This window comes from Mustela nigripes, chromosome 5, assembly GCF_022355385.1.
Source record: "Mustela nigripes isolate SB6536 chromosome 5, MUSNIG.SB6536, whole genome shotgun sequence".
Classification (NCBI taxonomy): Eukaryota; Metazoa; Chordata; class Mammalia; order Carnivora; family Mustelidae; genus Mustela; species Mustela nigripes.
The window spans coordinates 119,931,578-119,948,474 of NC_081561.1; the positions used below are offsets into that span (position 1 = coordinate 119,931,578).

A 16,897-nucleotide genomic window follows, 5' to 3' on the forward strand; every position below is an offset into this window, starting at 1 on the left:
GATTTGTCTTTCTATGACTTTTTTCACTTAGGTAATGTCTTTAAGGTTAATTTTTGTTATAATGTAGTAGTTTTTTAAAGGATGAATAAATAGTTTCAGTTATTTAAAAAAGGCAACAATAAGCTTCATCAAAATATTTTATCACCTTTACTCTCTATTTCTCTTGCCACCTTTTTTTTTTTTTTTTAAATTTGCCTCTTCTTTTATTTAAGTGTTCAAAGTTGTTTTTAATGTAGGTCTTTATGTAGAAAATACAATTCAACAGTATATGGAAGTGTTTCTGTGTTTTCATGAAATTGATTACTGGGTTTACATTAGGCTTTCTTTCTTCCTTTCTCACTTCCATTCTTCCTTCCTTTTTTTTACTGTGTATTTATTGAGTGCTTACCTTGTGTCAGCCTTTGTGGTAAGAATTGCAAATTGAAGGCAAATTCTATTGCAGAAAAGCTTTGGAGGTCTTATATATCTGTGAATATTTTATTATGCCTTCAAACACATTTTATTTTATTTTATTTTTTTTTTAAAGATTTTATTTATTTATTTGTAAGAGAGAGAGAGAGTGAGAGCAAGCACAGGCAGACAGAGTGGAAGGCAGAGTCAGAGGGAGAAGCAGGCTCCCTGCGGAGCAAGGAGCCCGATGTGGGACTCGATCCCAGGACCCTGGGATCATGACCTGAGCCGAAGGCAGCTGCTTAACCAACTGAGCCACCCAGGCGTCCCTTCAAACACATTTTAATAGCTACATAGAAAATTCTAGATTCTAACTTCTTGCTCTTTAACACTTTAGAGACATTTCTTCACCATCTTCTTGCATGCGTTGTTGCTACTGAAAAATCCGAAGTCAGCTTAATTCTTATTACTTCGTATATTATCTGTTCTTCCTCTTTTTAAACTTTTAAGAATGCTCTCTTCATCTGTGATATTAAATAGTGTTACCCCAATATGTCTTGGGTAGATTTTTACTTTTTTTCTTCTTTTTGGACATTACGGGTCTTTTCAACCTGACATATTTTACCTTTTTTTGAAAAAGATTCTAGAAAATATATCTTCATTATTTCTATAAATGTTTCCTTCTAGCCAAAGGCTTTGAGAAGCAGCCATGTAAGCATTGAGAATTCATTTGATCCATTTTCTTGGAATATTTTATTCATAAGGTTCAATTATATAGATTATGTTTCTCTTTTTCTAAATCCAATCATACAAAATGATCCTGTAATGAATGATAATGTACATGCTTTCTGTTTTCAGTTTTCAGAATCAACATATAGACAAGGAATGAAAGAACTAATAACTGTTAGAGAACAAAATGCAAATTCACTAAAACTTGACAGTAAAATAATGGTACATCTGACAAACGTTGGGAAGGGGAAGGAGGAAGGGAAATATAATGAGGTACAGAAAGAAGTACTAGTTTTTTTTTTTCACATATGGTAGTTAGGAGTTAAGTAATATAATAAAAATGATGGGGAAGGGAATGTGTAGAAGGAGTGAGCTCATCTTTTCTGGAAGAGAGAACAGTTAATAAAAGTAACAGAGGTGGAACGGCACAAGCACATTGTTATATGCTTATATTGTTGACCTCCAGAAGATAATCTAGAATCCAGATAATCTTTGTCATAACAAAGATAAAGTAAAGTCAGAAATGGTACAAAATAATTGTTGTCTGTGAGGAGTGGACCTGGGGGTGGAAAGCAGGAAGAAAAAATGTTTTTTTATTTTAAGCCCTTCTATATTTTTAAACTTTTTGTTTTTGTGTACATCTATTACTTTTATGATAAGAATAAAATAAAGACTTTTTATTTATAAAGAAATTTCTGCTCTCCAGGGGAAAGACAAACGTTATCTTCAGAATATGTTTTGTGTTTCTGTATTCACATTCTTAAAAAGAATATTTTCTGATTATCTTCAGATTACTCTGATTCCTGATCATGACAGAAGGATTATTACTATTTAAAAAAATAAAGAGAGAGAGAAGAAAAGGGAAAAAATGCTAGATTTCATCTATTCAATTAGGTTAGGATTTTATGGACATTTGTTCTTTCTGCCCAACCTGTAAGTCTTAATTTAAATTTTCCATCTAAATTGTCCTGGACTGTTACCATGGGGACAGGTATGAAAGTTTAAAAATAAAATTTAATAGATCTTTATATTTTGAACCCTCCAATAATAGTAGTGAGTGTTGATTTTCAAGTGCCTTCTGTTAGGATATTTACTTATACCTTGGCGTCTTTTGTAATTTATCCTTTCGCGTAGTTACTATTCAGTGCATTTATTTCTTGTGGCGGCACGCATCTAGACATACTTAAAACTAATTGCCTGAGTCTGAAGGTGAACAGTTTTTCTATTTTATTTGTCCTTGTCCTGGTGAATGAATGTTAGATTTGTTGTTTTTTAATAGTCTCTAGTCAGCAGGTGAATGTGCTTAGGATACTACTGATCCATGCATTTTCTTGAACTGATATTAAAATGAAATGAATTTTTCAGACTATTTTGTCATTAAAAGCTTAAGCAAAATACATAAAGAAAAATAACACAGGATTGCAAATGTCAAATAACTAATCATGTGGATACTTAGTTATTTCTTCTCTAATCCTAGATTCCATTCCTTCTTATTTCCTGATAGTGTTTAGAATGATTTATGTTCACTCTTGTATTTAAGGCTGAGGCATGTACATTACATCACCAAAAAAAGATAATAAACATTTGAAGAAGACCATTGCCTTCATATCTCAAATCTCAAATTATCCTAGTTAAATAAGTCAAATTCACTCAAATCTTTGAGTATCAAAAGCCTACTCTGTGTCCAGTGTTGTGCAAAGTATTATAAAGAATGAAAAAGAAATACTAGTTCCTGTCTTTGGGATTTTAGCCATCTAGCTGTGGTGACAGAATTTAGATAAATGAAATCAATGTAAGGTAAGAACTTGTAATGTAATACCAATACTCCAGTATTTCAAATGTAAGTATTCTAAGTGCAGAAATGGTGACTCTCAAAGTGAGCCAAGGTAGTAAAAGCTAGTCATGGGAAAAGTATTCCTATCTCAGATTAAGGAATTGTTAAAACTTAGATTAATTTTTGAGAAGGAAATAGGCGTCAAAAAAAGAGTAAGACTCTGGACATTTGGAAAAGCATGGCTTATCTTCTCGTTAGAGTATATAGATGCTTCAGGGGGAATAGAGTTGTGTCCTAACAGCTCTTTCCTGCCTCTTCTGTGGTGAAACTCCTTGATCCTACTACTGTCAGATTCACTCAAATGATGGTTATGGTAGTTGTAGGTTCCCTGATTAATTGCCTTTATGTTATCCCTGACCTTTCAATAAAGACATGTTACAAATGTCAGTTTCCTATGTAACTATGGGGTTGATGGTGTGCTGGGGAGGATTAACAAGAAGTACCTGACCAATGCTTACGATGAAGTAGATGATGAATGAGCAGAGTTTTTCTCTGAAGTCAAACTGTAGTAGTGGAGGCCACCACTGGGTAAGGAAGTTGTGATCAACGGTAAGATAACCTTAGGAGGGTCCTCAGCATCAAAGTAGCAGTGCTGGTCTGAGGAAGAAACTGCTGACAGGACACAAGAGCACAGGGGAGGTAGCACCTGGAAAATTATCGGAACTCACTGCAGCACATTTTGGAAGGGAGCTGGTTTCTAGCAATGAAACCAGTAGAGGTTCATTCCAGTGTATTTTGGGCCACCTTGTGACCATCATTTATTCTCCAGGTTGCACTGATTCCTATTTATGTTTTTATCACAACAAATAGGAAAGCTATCTTGTGTCCCAAATCTTCATGAAATTCTGAGTAGTTGTAGGTATTTTGAATCCAGGGATAGAAAATAGTAATGAGCTGAAATTAAGATTTTTTTAAAAAACATGGAGATCGTAAGTTCTTAGGTCCTCCATTTATACATGGAGAAGATTGAACAAAATAAGGTCTGGTTTTTTTTTTTTTTCTGGTAAAAATCTATTAGTCAACTCATCACTGAGCCATACATATTTTTCATCCATCCTCTAGTGCCAAAGAAAAGATTATTTGATTCACTCTGCCTGCCTGCCCTCAACTTCCAAACTCAACCTTAAAAATGTGTTCATGTAAAACTTTAGAAATTGAGTCAGTTCATTTTATTTTCTAAAAGAACATGCTGATGGGGTTTATTATTCTTTATCTGTGTTTTGAAAAGATTACTACAAAGCAGGATCCATATTTCAACTTTGTTTTCCCCTATGATGAATCAGTGACAGAAGGCCACCTACTTGGATGATGGCTCTACTACCCAAAGTAAATGGAACAAACGTATATTTCCATATAAAGGAAATGCATATTTATTGTAGAAAACATTACAGAATAAAGTATGAAGAAGACAAAAATCCATAATCTAAAAACATTGTCCATAATCCCATGTTTTGTAAATAAGAAGAGGTAACATTTTCTACATTTCAGTTCTGATGGTTTCCTATGTCGAGGTAGAGTTATTAACATACTTAAACATATATTTAATGTGTATGTGTGTGTAAATATATATATGTGTGTGTATAAATATAAAATGTGTGATGTATATGTGTAAAATGTGTATATATATATATATAGTTTTATTTAACATGAAATCTTAAGTATTTTCTTATGTTTCTTATCTTAATATACTTAATATTCTTTGTGGCTGCCAAATTCATCGTATCCCTGTACTATATTTTATACGATTTTTCCCCTATTGTTGTATCTTTAGTTTATTTCCATTCTCCTCTATCTTAAAAAAAAAGCTATAAAGAATATTTTCAAATACTTGTCTTTGACTATATATATGATGCTTTCTTTGGTTTATCTATATAAAAGGGAGTATATGGGTCAAAAATATAAACATATTTAAGCTCTAGAATAAATAACATCAAAGTATATTTCCAAAAAAGTTTTACCAGTTTACTTACTACAAAAGTATGAGTGCTTATCCTCACATGTTCTTGCTATGGAACATGTAATATGTCATCTTGATAGATGAAAACATTATTTTCTTGTAATTGTATTCTGTACTTCTTTGGCTATATTTTTATGTTTGCTCATTGGGAAAAATTGGCTGCTTTTTTATTATTAAATTTTGAGAATTCTTTATATATTCTGAATATAAATCCTTTATCAAGTATGTGATTTGCGGGCACCTGGGTGGCTTAGTCATTAAGCGGCTGCCTTCGGCTCAGGTCATGATTCCACAGTCCTGGGATTGAGGCCCACATCGGGCTCCCTGCTTGGTGGAAAGCCTCCTTTTCCCTCTCCTGCTCCCCCTGCTTGTGTTCCCTCTCTCTCTGTGTCAAAGAAATAAATAAAATCTTTAAAAAAATATGTGATTTGCAAGTGTTTTCCCATTTTGTAGCTTTTCTTTTCATTCTCTTGGCATCTTTTGAAGAGCTTCATTAATGTACTAGTATTTGATGGTTTTGTATCACTTGACTTAATTTTAAAAGGGGGAGAGAGGGAGGAGAGTGAAGTCGGGGAGAGAGAAAGGTGAAGAGAGGAGAGATGGGAGAGAAGAAAGCTGGTTGGTTGAGGTTGAGTTACATGCACATTGATGGGCCGGGGAAAGATGGCACTTTGATATTTTCACAAAGAACGTAATGGGTATTCATCAAAAGGTATAAGAAAAGGGCAATGGTATGTGATTTTACCTGATGAAAGCTGTGGGCCCTTTGGGTAGAAAATGCACAAATGCAATACATGATATATATCTTTTCATACAAATACATTCACAAAAATGGTCAGGATAAGAACACTGGTTTGATAATTCTGAAAATACAACTACATAGTTTATAATTTGGTTTATTATAATTGAAATCTGACAATATCCTAAATTTGACTCAGGTTATAGTACTGTTTTTCTTTTGGAAAAGCTTCTAAAGCATAGAGAATTCTTCTTGGATACTTAAGCCTTTCACTAGGCTATATCTTAAAATGGCTACTTGCTTTTTCATTTTTACTTAAAGGCATTATAAATTCTTTCAGGTTTCAGGCACTTAAAAAACCTTTCTAGGGACACCTGGGCAGTGCAGTCAGTTAAGCATCAACTTTTGGGTTTGGCTCAGGTTGTGATGTCAGGGTCATAAAGGCAAGCCCTGCATTGGGCTCTGTGCTCAGAATAGTCGCTTGAAATTCTTTCTCCCTCTCCCCTTCCCCCAGCCCCCACAGTCTCTCTCTCTCTAAAATAAACACATCTTTAAACAATTTCTAGGTAACTTTGATTCTATCTTTGATTCTTGTAATTCTCAAGTTGGACTATACTATCTCATTCATGAATCACATTTGTACTTATTTTCTTTGTTAATTTCTTCTAGGTAGATCCCTTCAATTATCACTTATTTTACTATCTAGATATCCATAGCATATATTGCTTCTGTCTATTCAATAGGATTGAATGATTCCTGTCATTTAATGATTTGATTAGTTTTCCTGCAGAATTCAACCTGTTCTACTTTTATTTAGTAGTTGCTAATATCAGTGAGACCCACTCTAAAACTATCAGTCTGGGTCTCTGGATATTGCAAAGAAGAGCATAACACAAACCAAGTTAGGGTATTTATTTACAAACCTTAGGCCGTGTATATTGGTTCGCAGAACTTCATTCTCGTGTAACTGCACTGGCCACATCCTCCATAGGTGGGACATGGCTTAAATGCTTATCTGGCTTTTATTTCCATTTAATAACCAACACTCTTTCTTTCTTTCTTTCTTTCTTTGACAGACAGAGATCATGGGTAGGCCCTGAGGTAGGCAGAGAGAGAGGAAAGGAAGCAGGCTCCCTGCTGGGAAGAGAGCCTGATGTGGGGCTTGATCCCAGGACCCTGGGATCATGACCTGAGCCGAAGCAGAGACTTTAACCCACTGATCCACCCAGGTGCCCCATTTTTTTTTTTTAACACTCCTTCCTCTAAATATAGTTATATCTCCAGCCAAATACAATTCCTCTTCCCCTCACATTAAATATAAACTAATTCCAAAGACATCATATGATTGTAAAACAAAATATTTCTTTTTAATAGTGTATGATATCTGTAATTACTTCTCTTATTTTCTGTTCTGTGTCCTCACTAAATTGTATGGTACTCAATCAGATCTTGTCCTGTAGGTGTCACACTTAAAATTTTCTCTTCATTTTTGCTTCTTCATTCTACAATCCTTCAATAAATCAAATGACAAAAAAATTCTCCTTGAGAACAGATGATAATCTTCCTGTACTTCTAGGACTTCTATTCCAGGGGAAAATTGACTCCCTACTTGTTCTGCTTTCTTCTTTTGCCTTTATTTATTTGTTTTTAATGGAAATTTTCTCAGTAGGGTAATTTCATTATTATTTAAAATATTTTTTTCCTCATATTTTATTGGGATTAATTTGTTGGCCTGTGGAGACTTGCTCTTAGGGGTTGCTATTTTAAAATTTTTTAAAAAGTTGACTTATGCCTGCAGACTGCATCCTAGTTAGAGATAAACCTGATAATAATATTATTAAAGAAATGGTAGGTTTTTTTTTTTTTTTTTTTCCTAGGCAAAGAACTTTATTAATCTTGTTTCAAACTTTATTCCCAGGCTTCTTCAGCTTAATAAGCTGCAAAGAATGAATTGTGTATAAGCAAAAACTGAAAAGAGCTGCAGTGTCCAAGGGGCTTGGGCTTAAAAATATTAGAGATCTAGATTTTATCAGATCCATGAACAAAATTTTAAAAAGCAGTCATAATATAAAATAGCAGCTCCCAGTAACTTCTTTAAGTTTTATCTTCTTCAGAAGTTGACTCAATTCAGTTTGCTTCATTCTTGGAAGCTTCATCAAAATTCTCCACAAGATCTGGAACTTCATCATCATCATCATCCTCTCCGGTAGCAAGTGGTGCTTTTCCATCCACAGATTGTTTGGGCAGAGCTTCAGCCAGTCTTCTTAAACTAGTCAGACTGTCTGCACCAAGTTGGTTTAAGATACTGGGTAGCATTTCTGTCAGCTGCTTTGTCTCAGCATGGCCTGTAATGGTGAAAGTGTTCGCTGCCAGCGATGCCTGAACTTTGGGGTTGTTAAAGTGGATCACTGTTCCTTGGTTTGTGAACATATTCACTTCTTCAATACCAGAGATATTGTTTACCCCTAACTTCTTTAAGGAGAACTGAAGTTTTTTATCATCTGCTGTAGCTGTTCTATGAACCACCTTCTTCTTTCGGCGAGCAGTTCCTTTCCCACCAATGCGCACTTGTGCTTGCAGTTTGGCGAGTTTCTCCTGGTTCATGATCGTTTCTTTCATCTTGTTGGAGCAGAAATGGGACCGCGCGGGGGACTAGGGTTGGCGCTCAGGGGGTCTCCGGCGGACCAGCTGAGATTAGGTGCACACACGCGGGGACGCAAGATGGCAGCTCAAAGAAATGGTAGTTTAAAGAAATTTTCCTTTAGTTTTCCTAAGTGATGGAAAATTGAGTTAGTTGGAATTTCCTTAAACATAGTTTTCCTTTATGTAAACCTTTCTTAATTGCGACCCATCAGAATTAGTCTAAAGAAAGTTCAGGTGGCCTCCTCTTATAGAAGACTTAAATAACCTTATTGTAATAATTTTAAAGTTTATTTCAGATTTCTTTTTTTTTTCCTGATGCTTTTATGAATTAAACTTTACATATTAAATGCAAACAATATTTTGGGGTACATTTTTAATATTTAAAAATTTTTGTTTTATTTTTATTTTATTGAAAGAAAAAAGTCCTATTTTGATATATTGTTTAAAATGGTATCTTTGGGGGCACCTGGGTGGCTCAGTGGGTTAAAGCCTCTGCCTTTGGCTCAGGTCATGATCCCAGAGTCCTGGGAAAGAGCCCCGCATTGGGCTCTTTGCTCAGCGGGAAGCCTGCTTCCCTTCCTCTCTCTCTGCCTGCCTCTCTGCCTACTTGTGATCTCTGTCTCCCAAATAAATAAATAAAAATCTTAAAAAAAATTGTATCTTTGTTAGTTTGTGTTTAAACACCATAAGAACTGTGTGAGCATGACTTAATCAACATTGCTTTAGCTTACCTTGCCTGGTAAAGATAATACTATAAAGCAGAAATAAGTTCAGTATTATATTCCTATAGATCAGTTTCATCAGAGACGATAGTCTGCTTGCCTGGGGCAACCATTTGCTTATTGAATAAGAATTTACTCATCAAGATTCATTTGAGGACCCTCCTTTTCTGTAATTAACCAATTTGGAACTATTATATCACAAACTTTGCTCAATCCTAACCAGTTTCCTGCCTTAAAAACCTTGCTTTAAACTACTTGATCTGAGTCACTTTTCTGACACACTGCCAAGATTCTGCAAAGGCAGTATTCACCCTATTATAGTGAATTCAAATGAACTTATTTTTCCTTAATTATCAAGTCATTTGGTGATATTTTGTTAAATTCAACAATCTGGAAAAGTGATTTCCTGGAGAAGTTCATGCAATGTTAGAAATATCCAATGTAGTAGTCACTAACCACTAATTTTTAATTCTTTTTAGTGTCAGTTACTTTAAACTTAAAATTAAATATCCATCTGTGGATAGATTTTATCATATTGGTTAAGATAGATCTTGGCGGTTTTACTGAGATTTAACTGAGACCCCGTCTTACCACTGTGGCTAAGGCTCTCAAATCCAGAAACAGCGCTATGTCCCTGGAGCTCAGTGGTCTCTGCTGTGGTGGGGAAAGGGTAAATCTTGTTCCTTTTTTTTTTTTCTTCCCCCACATTGTAAGAAATGCTAAGTTTATATTCTCTTCCAGGAAATAGAATTTTTTAATGGATGTCTTTATTATCTGATAAGATTTGAAAGCTTTTATCCTTACTGAAAATCTGCTTTGTTGCTAACATCTCTACTATTTGTCTTTGTCTTTGTGTGTGTGTGAGAGAGAGACAGAGACAGAGAGGGACAGAGACAGACACATAAACACAGAAAGAGAGGGACATGCAGAGAGAGAGAGACATAAGAAGAAAGAGAAAGGGCACAGGCTCCATTAAGCCCATTTCTCTCCCCCAGGGGCTAAGGACTATGGAAATTTTTACTCAGGCTAGTTTCATTTAAACAAATATTGTCTTATGTTACTTATAGTGGGAATCTTACAAGACCAAGGCAAGTCTTGACTTATTTTTCCCACGAGAACATGATTATGGAAGATACCTCCTCTCCAGAACTTTTATCTGTGTCATAGATTTTCAGGTCTGTGTACTTGACTGACCTGATGGAGAGGCTGTGTGATGTGGCAGATGCAAGCCAGTCAGACACAAGGTGCATTACGGACTTTATTTAGATGGATTGTTGTTAGACCTTCATAGGTTTATCTCATTCTAAAACTGAGCCCGTGTACCATCTTGGTCAGCTCTCTGTCTCTAACATGTCTTCCCTTTAATTCAAGTGACTATCCTTCATAATTTCACCAAGGATAATTTAGATTATAGTGCCACCTTGAGGAAATTTGACATGAAATTGTTAATTTGAGAAGCATGCTGTAATGGAAGGGGAACAAAATCCCAGATATCCAACTTTTGTATTGATTTTATCGTTATGAAGAAGCTTCTAAAAGAAATTCCAACTACAACTTGCTTTTTATTTATTTATTTATTTATTTATTTTTAAGATTTTATTTATTCATTTAATAGACAGAGATCACAAGTAGGCAGAGAGAGGGGAAGAAGGCTCCCCGCCGAGCAGAGAGCCCGATGAGGGCCTGGATCCCAGGACCCTGGGATCATGACCTGAGCCAAAGGCAGAGGCTTTAACCCACTGAGCCACCCAGGTGCCCCTCCAACTTGCTTTTTAAAAAGATTTCTTTGCTTAGACAAAAAATGTGAAAAACTTATACCTATCTTTTTTTTTTTAATATATTTTCAATCACAACTTGAGCCTAATGGCTTTTATTTTATTAATTCCTTTTGTTTATTTTTTGCCTCTCATTGGTTTCTGCCTCTACTCCTCTTTTTTTTTCTTCTGGGTATCCAGAAACCTATGAAATTCAGCTGTCTTCTAAAGTTAAAGCCCCTTTTTAAAAAGATAAGCTTTTTATGGTTGATTTTAAGCTACAAGTCATATCAAGACTGGTCTAAGCTGAAAGCTATTGCTAAAGAATTTTAGAAGCTTAGATAAGATAAACAGACATTTACAGAGGAATTTAAGATGGTTCTTAGAACAGAAAACCCAGGCTCCAGGATCAATGCCCGTTGGTTCATATCTTAAGAGGAATTCTATGTACAAAAATTGGATGAAAAAGAAAGATGGGAAAGTCCCTACGGTTTGCTTAAGAGGACACTGAATTACACAGGAAACGAGAAGGATTTAGAAAAGCCACGGAATTGATGAACTAAAAGTTCTCCCAATGGTATTTTTCTTCAGATATCTTAGAAAGTCCTTATTGATAATCAGAATACAACTATCAAATGATAGTCCAACAACAAGAGCAAAAGAAAACCTGGTGTACGTAAAGGTTGAAATGACCACCAACAGAACTCTGATATGTAATGATGACTGTACGAACATCTATTTAATCATTTCCCCTTATTATAACCATCTCTCTGATACTCTATATCAGGCTGAAGAGTGATCAAAAGGGAAGATGGAGTAGTGTACCATCTGTTTCAACAGGAGTTCAATAAGATTTTAGATCAACTATGTCAGCCTGTCTTAGTTGCTTGTTTTAAGAGAATTTTGTTTAAGAAAATTTTGCTTTGGAGAAATAATGCCATAAACCAATAGATAACTTCACTGATTACATTCCCTATAGGCATTTCCTATAGATCAATTTATTGCAGACAAAAATCTGCTCACTTGGTTATATTGGTTACTTATCAAACAGGAGTTTACTTTCCAAGATTTGCTTAAAGACACTTGCTTTGTTATGTCTATCAATCTTAAACTATTATAATCACAAATTTTTATTGAATCCTGGTCAGTTCCCTGGTTAGACAGACCCACCTTTAATCACTTGAGCTCAAACTTCTAAGTCTTATAAATATCTAATTTTTGACATTATTCTTCTAAGACTTCTAAGACTCAATCAAGGAGGCACTCTCCCTCAACACAGTGATTCCACATAAACTTGGTTTGGCTTTATTAACAAACTATTGGGTAATATTTTGAAGATTTCAGCAAAAAGTTATACAAATACCTTTTGAAAGAGATAAAATTTCTGTTTCTCAAAGTTTTAGATTTCATGATTTGTAAAAGTGATTATTTTAGGAGTTTAGAGAACTATCTTTTACAGATAAAAAACCATTATTGACATAAAATTTTATAAAATTTTGTCTTTTAAAATCTGTTTAAAAATTGAGCATATTATGAAAGTCTAATAAACCAGAATTGTTAGTCTATAAGGGTTAATTAGTATTCTTTTCAGTAGGTATGAAGGCACTTCCATATATTAAAAACATTTTGAAAGATGTAATGGAGTTGAAAAAAAAACTCAATTGCTGCTGCTTACTCAGTGGCATACATTTCCTAATCAAAAATAAGAAAAAAGTAGACAAGCTATCATTTACAGTGTGAAGAGAGAGAGGTATTGAGAGTGAAAGGCAAAGAACTTTAGACACTAAGTAGTGTAGGACATTTAAATACAGATCACATTGGAATAAAGTTTAAGGTTTGATTGATATAAAGTTCGTTAAAATCAGTCCTATATCTATCAAACTGAGTATTGATTTTGTGTATTTATATATGGTGCTGACTGGAAGTGAAATGATGAAACTAGAGATTTGGAAACCAGGATGGGGAAGAAAGAGGACAGTTAAGTGACCCAAATTCTAATTAAAAATCACGGACTGCAAGAAATGAAAGAACGTTAGGTATCAAGAAGAAAAATAAGAAATTTAGCTGTTTGAAATAATATTGTAACTGACTTCAAAGAAATTTGAATTTCTTCAAATTTCAAATTAGTTGCATTGTACTTTTCCTTACTGGAAGTAAGAGTTACATAAAATTAGTCTTTTATTTTTACTTTGTCTATGTTATGCTATTCCAAATGTTTCAACTATGCTGGAAAAGAAAATGATTCAGAGAAACTCCTATTGATTAAAGAAGCTTTATACTAGTATTCTGGGTGTATTGGGAACCAGAACACCTTAATAAAAACTTATTTATTGAAAAAAAATATAAATTTGGCCATTGACTGTCTTAGCAGTGGTTTTCATTTTTTAAAAAATTATTTTTATTAACATATAATGTATTATTTGCCCCAGGAGTACAGGTCTGATAATCATCAGGCTTACACATTTCACAGTACTCACCATAACCCATACCCTCCCCAATGTCCATAACCCTACCACCCTATCCCTACCCACCCCACCCTCCAGCAACCCTCAGTTTGTTTTGTGAGATTAAGAGTCTCTTATGGTTTGTCTCCCTCCTGATCCCATCTTTACTGCAATTATGCTTATATTCTTCTTAAAACTTGTGCATCACAACATACTCCTTTCATAAACACTGGCTCTCAAAATATCTCTGTGAGATAGACTTAAAAAATATGTTTCACTATTAATAAAGTGGTCATCACTGAAGTCAAGTAGATTGGACAATATTGTAGGCAGTTGAAATGTTTTACAAATCCTTTCTGTACTTTTTTCATTGTCGGTATGTTATCAAAACAAACTCTTCTTTATAGATGTCCCATTTTATGATGTCACTAGAATAACAAATCAGTGGTATTACATGATGACAATATTCCCACAACAAAATTAAGAGTCCTCCCTTGAACCATGGAAACCAATGGATACCATTTACTGATTGGCTTACACCTGGACAGTTTGGACGAGTCACTATGGAAGGAAGGATGGATTTACCCTAATTGCCTGAGGCCCAGTTCATTGCGGGGAGCTAGGGCCATTATCTTATAAACCACATGGTTGCAAGAATGGATGTTGGGAAGATAATTATAATATAATGCTGCCTGTCTCCAAGCTTGTGTTAATGCTGCTTCTCTGGAACTAAATATGGACTCCTCCCTTCTTTCTGCTTATTGAAATACTCTCATCTTGTAAGGATAAGGTAAGGACTTATCTTCCTACTGCGCATCACCACTTTCCTTTCCCTGCTAGACTTTTATTTTTGTACCACATAATGTATGGCTGGATTGCATGCTTCTATTTAAAGTTGACCAGATCTCTTTCTTTCTCTCTCTCTCTTTCTTTTTAATGGGTTGGGGAAAACATATTGTCAATGTGCACTTGTTTCATGTCCGCCCCTTTCATGTTCTAAGCTGGATTGTATGCTTTTCATGGCAGGAATTTGCTCTTTATCTTTCCTGGCTTCATAGATTTGGACTCAGAGAATACACAGCAGATTATTATTGTCTAATTCTTAATGATCCAAAACACAGCATTGCTTATTGCTGTTATGTTTTGGTCATTAACATTTTCAAATTTACTTTTAGAATTTATATTTGATTTTATCTTAAGATGGTACTGATTTACTAAAAATAAAAAAACAAGAACAAAAAAATCTCCAAACTTTAAAACATCAGTTCAATCACACAATAGCTTCAGATGTCCCATGTTAAGTAAATATGTGTTATAGAGGAAAGAAGTCTATATACAGAAATTATTTTAGGAGAAAGAGATTCTCAGCCATGCATGAACTGTACTCAAACTCTCTTGAGTGCTTAATAAATATTTGGTGTTATTACTTGGTAGTTCATGTTTGCTTATTCATTGGAAAATTAAAATAAATCTCCCAGTTTTCATAATGATTTTATCACATATCAGTCTTCTTTGTAACTCTTCTGAGGAATGTTGGTCAATGAGGCATTCTGTAAAGGAAGGTTAAAGGTTTTATGACTTTAATCTGCATATAAAACTCATAATTCCAAATACTTACAGTTTTTTAAGGCTTGTTCTAATGGCTATATTTTTAAAAATTAATTCTGCCTAATGCAATTTCTAGATAGATTATGAGTTACCACAAGCCTTCTCTAAAATATTCTTATTTGGATCATAGAAAAACAATTAATATGCTGTGAATTATATATTTCTTAGGAGTGTGAAACCTGGAGCCACAAAATCTGTGTTTGAATCCTAACTGAATGACCTTAAACACTAGTTGAATGACACTGGACAAGTTATTTCTTGTTACTCAATTTTATCATTTATAAAGTGGTGATTACAATAGTACCTATATCATAGGATCCTTATGAGGGTTTGGTTTAACTTCATTTCTAAATATGGACTGTATACAAAATGTCATCATAGAATTACAGAATTAGAGATGGTAAAATCTATTCTTTATTGCAAAATGATTGCTCTTAGATACCACTTAAGTCAGTATAATTAAAATGTCTAACTTATAAGTATGCAAGAACATCTTTTTAGAATCAAAAGGAATAAATTAGCTGTCAGTCACTTGGTTTGGAAGCAGAATAGAGAAATCAGAAATCAAGGCGGTCTCCTTCCCTCTGTTTTGTAGGCTGTGAGATCTCTCTGCTAAGATAACCTCTGTGTGTGTCTGCTTCATAATCCTATTTTTTTAGATAGACTTCCTCTGCCCCATTGCTATAAGCTGAACATAGTTATCCCCACCTTGGTACTGCAACTGTATTGGGTCAAATGTCCAATAGAGATTGACAAGCGTTTTTGAGTCCTTGAATTATTTTTGACAGAAATTACAACTGGTCCAATTTAGGTCAGGTAATTGTCCTCATCCAGTGAACTAGACCCAGGGGCACATAGTTTCCTGCCCACTCAGTAGGGACTCTGGGGCCCACATTTCCTAAAGCAAGAGTGCACTGACAGGGAAATTGACTAGTAAGTACCAGACAGATCTTTTTTAGAGATGGGCTTGAAAATTTAAGAGAAGCTATGTGAGAACAAAATAGATTAACCAACCTAATCAATTTAGTTTTAAAGTTTGGATGACATTTTTCATTGATCATATTTTGTAATGACAAGAGTTCCCCCCCCCCTTGGATCATTATAGAAATTTTGAACATAAGTGTAAGACTAATACTTTCATCATCAAAATTATGACCTTATACTAAACTCATTTTTCACTCTGAAGAGCTTTATAAAATGATACACTTGAAAATATTTTATCCAACTCTAGGTGAGTAGGAACACTGAAAAATGCCAAAACAAATTGACACCATATAGGTCGTTTTATTAGATAGGATCAATTACTGGAATGGGGTTTAGCTAACACTCTGAAAAGGAAATAAATTCAAGACAATAAGAATATGCTATTATAATTTACCCCTGCTTCTCAATCCGTGGACTTCTAGTGTTGCTTCTCTGTGGACCTTTCCATATGGCCCTTTAGCTTTAGTTTTGGCACTAGACTTGGAGAATGATGGCAGTCCTGCCTGCCCTTAGAAGAAAGTGGGTTTATACCAGATGGTGGATCTTCTGGCACCTTGATCTTGGACTTCTAGCCTCCAGAAATGTAGGAAATAAATGCTTGTTGTTTATAAGCAACACAGTCTATGGTATTTTTGTTACAGAAGCCCAAATGGACTAAGTATATTCCTTGAAGCTGAAATGAATTCCCTTGCGGACCTTTTGTGAAGCATTTCCTTAACATTCAAGCTCTTGTCTTTGGCAATGCTTCATAGCATTTTGATGCAAGGTACCACTTTGAAGAGTATAACTTAAATATAACTTAATTCTGGTGAGCTTTGTGTGTCCACTTGGTTTACAGGAAGCTGCCCATTGCATCTTCTCTTCTTTCCTTGACATTATGGTGCTCTAGCCAGACTTTTGTATTCATAGTTCTCTAGGCAGGAAGTATTAGTCTCTGTTTAAGTATGTCCTCGTCTCTTAAAGGACTATTGCCAAGTTCTTTTAATGTCAGCCTGTGATGGTTAATTTTATGTGTCAACTTGAGTCGGCCACAGGTTCCCAGATTAACCATTGTTTCTGTGTGTATCTGTGGCAGTGTTTCCTGATGACAGTA

The 16,897-nt window shown here is 34.7% G+C and overlaps 1 protein-coding gene across 1 annotated transcript; it reads right to left on the minus strand.

Moving 5' to 3' along the window:
- Positions 1-7,534: 7,534 nt before the first annotated feature.
- On the minus strand, positions 7,535-8,356 carry LOC132017469 (transcription factor BTF3-like). The gene has a single exon (XM_059399257.1). It carries the CDS (start codon positions 8,266-8,268, stop codon positions 7,777-7,779), a length of 492 nt encoding a protein of 163 aa, XP_059255240.1. The 5' UTR covers positions 8,269-8,356; the 3' UTR covers positions 7,535-7,776.
- Positions 8,357-16,897: the final 8,541 nt, after the last annotated feature.

Bases quoted from the DNA above. Each gene is read 5' to 3' on its own strand.
- LOC132017469 (XM_059399257.1), bottom strand. From the start codon at position 8,268: ATGAAAGAAACGATCATGAACCAGGAGAAACTCGCCAAACTGCAAGCA.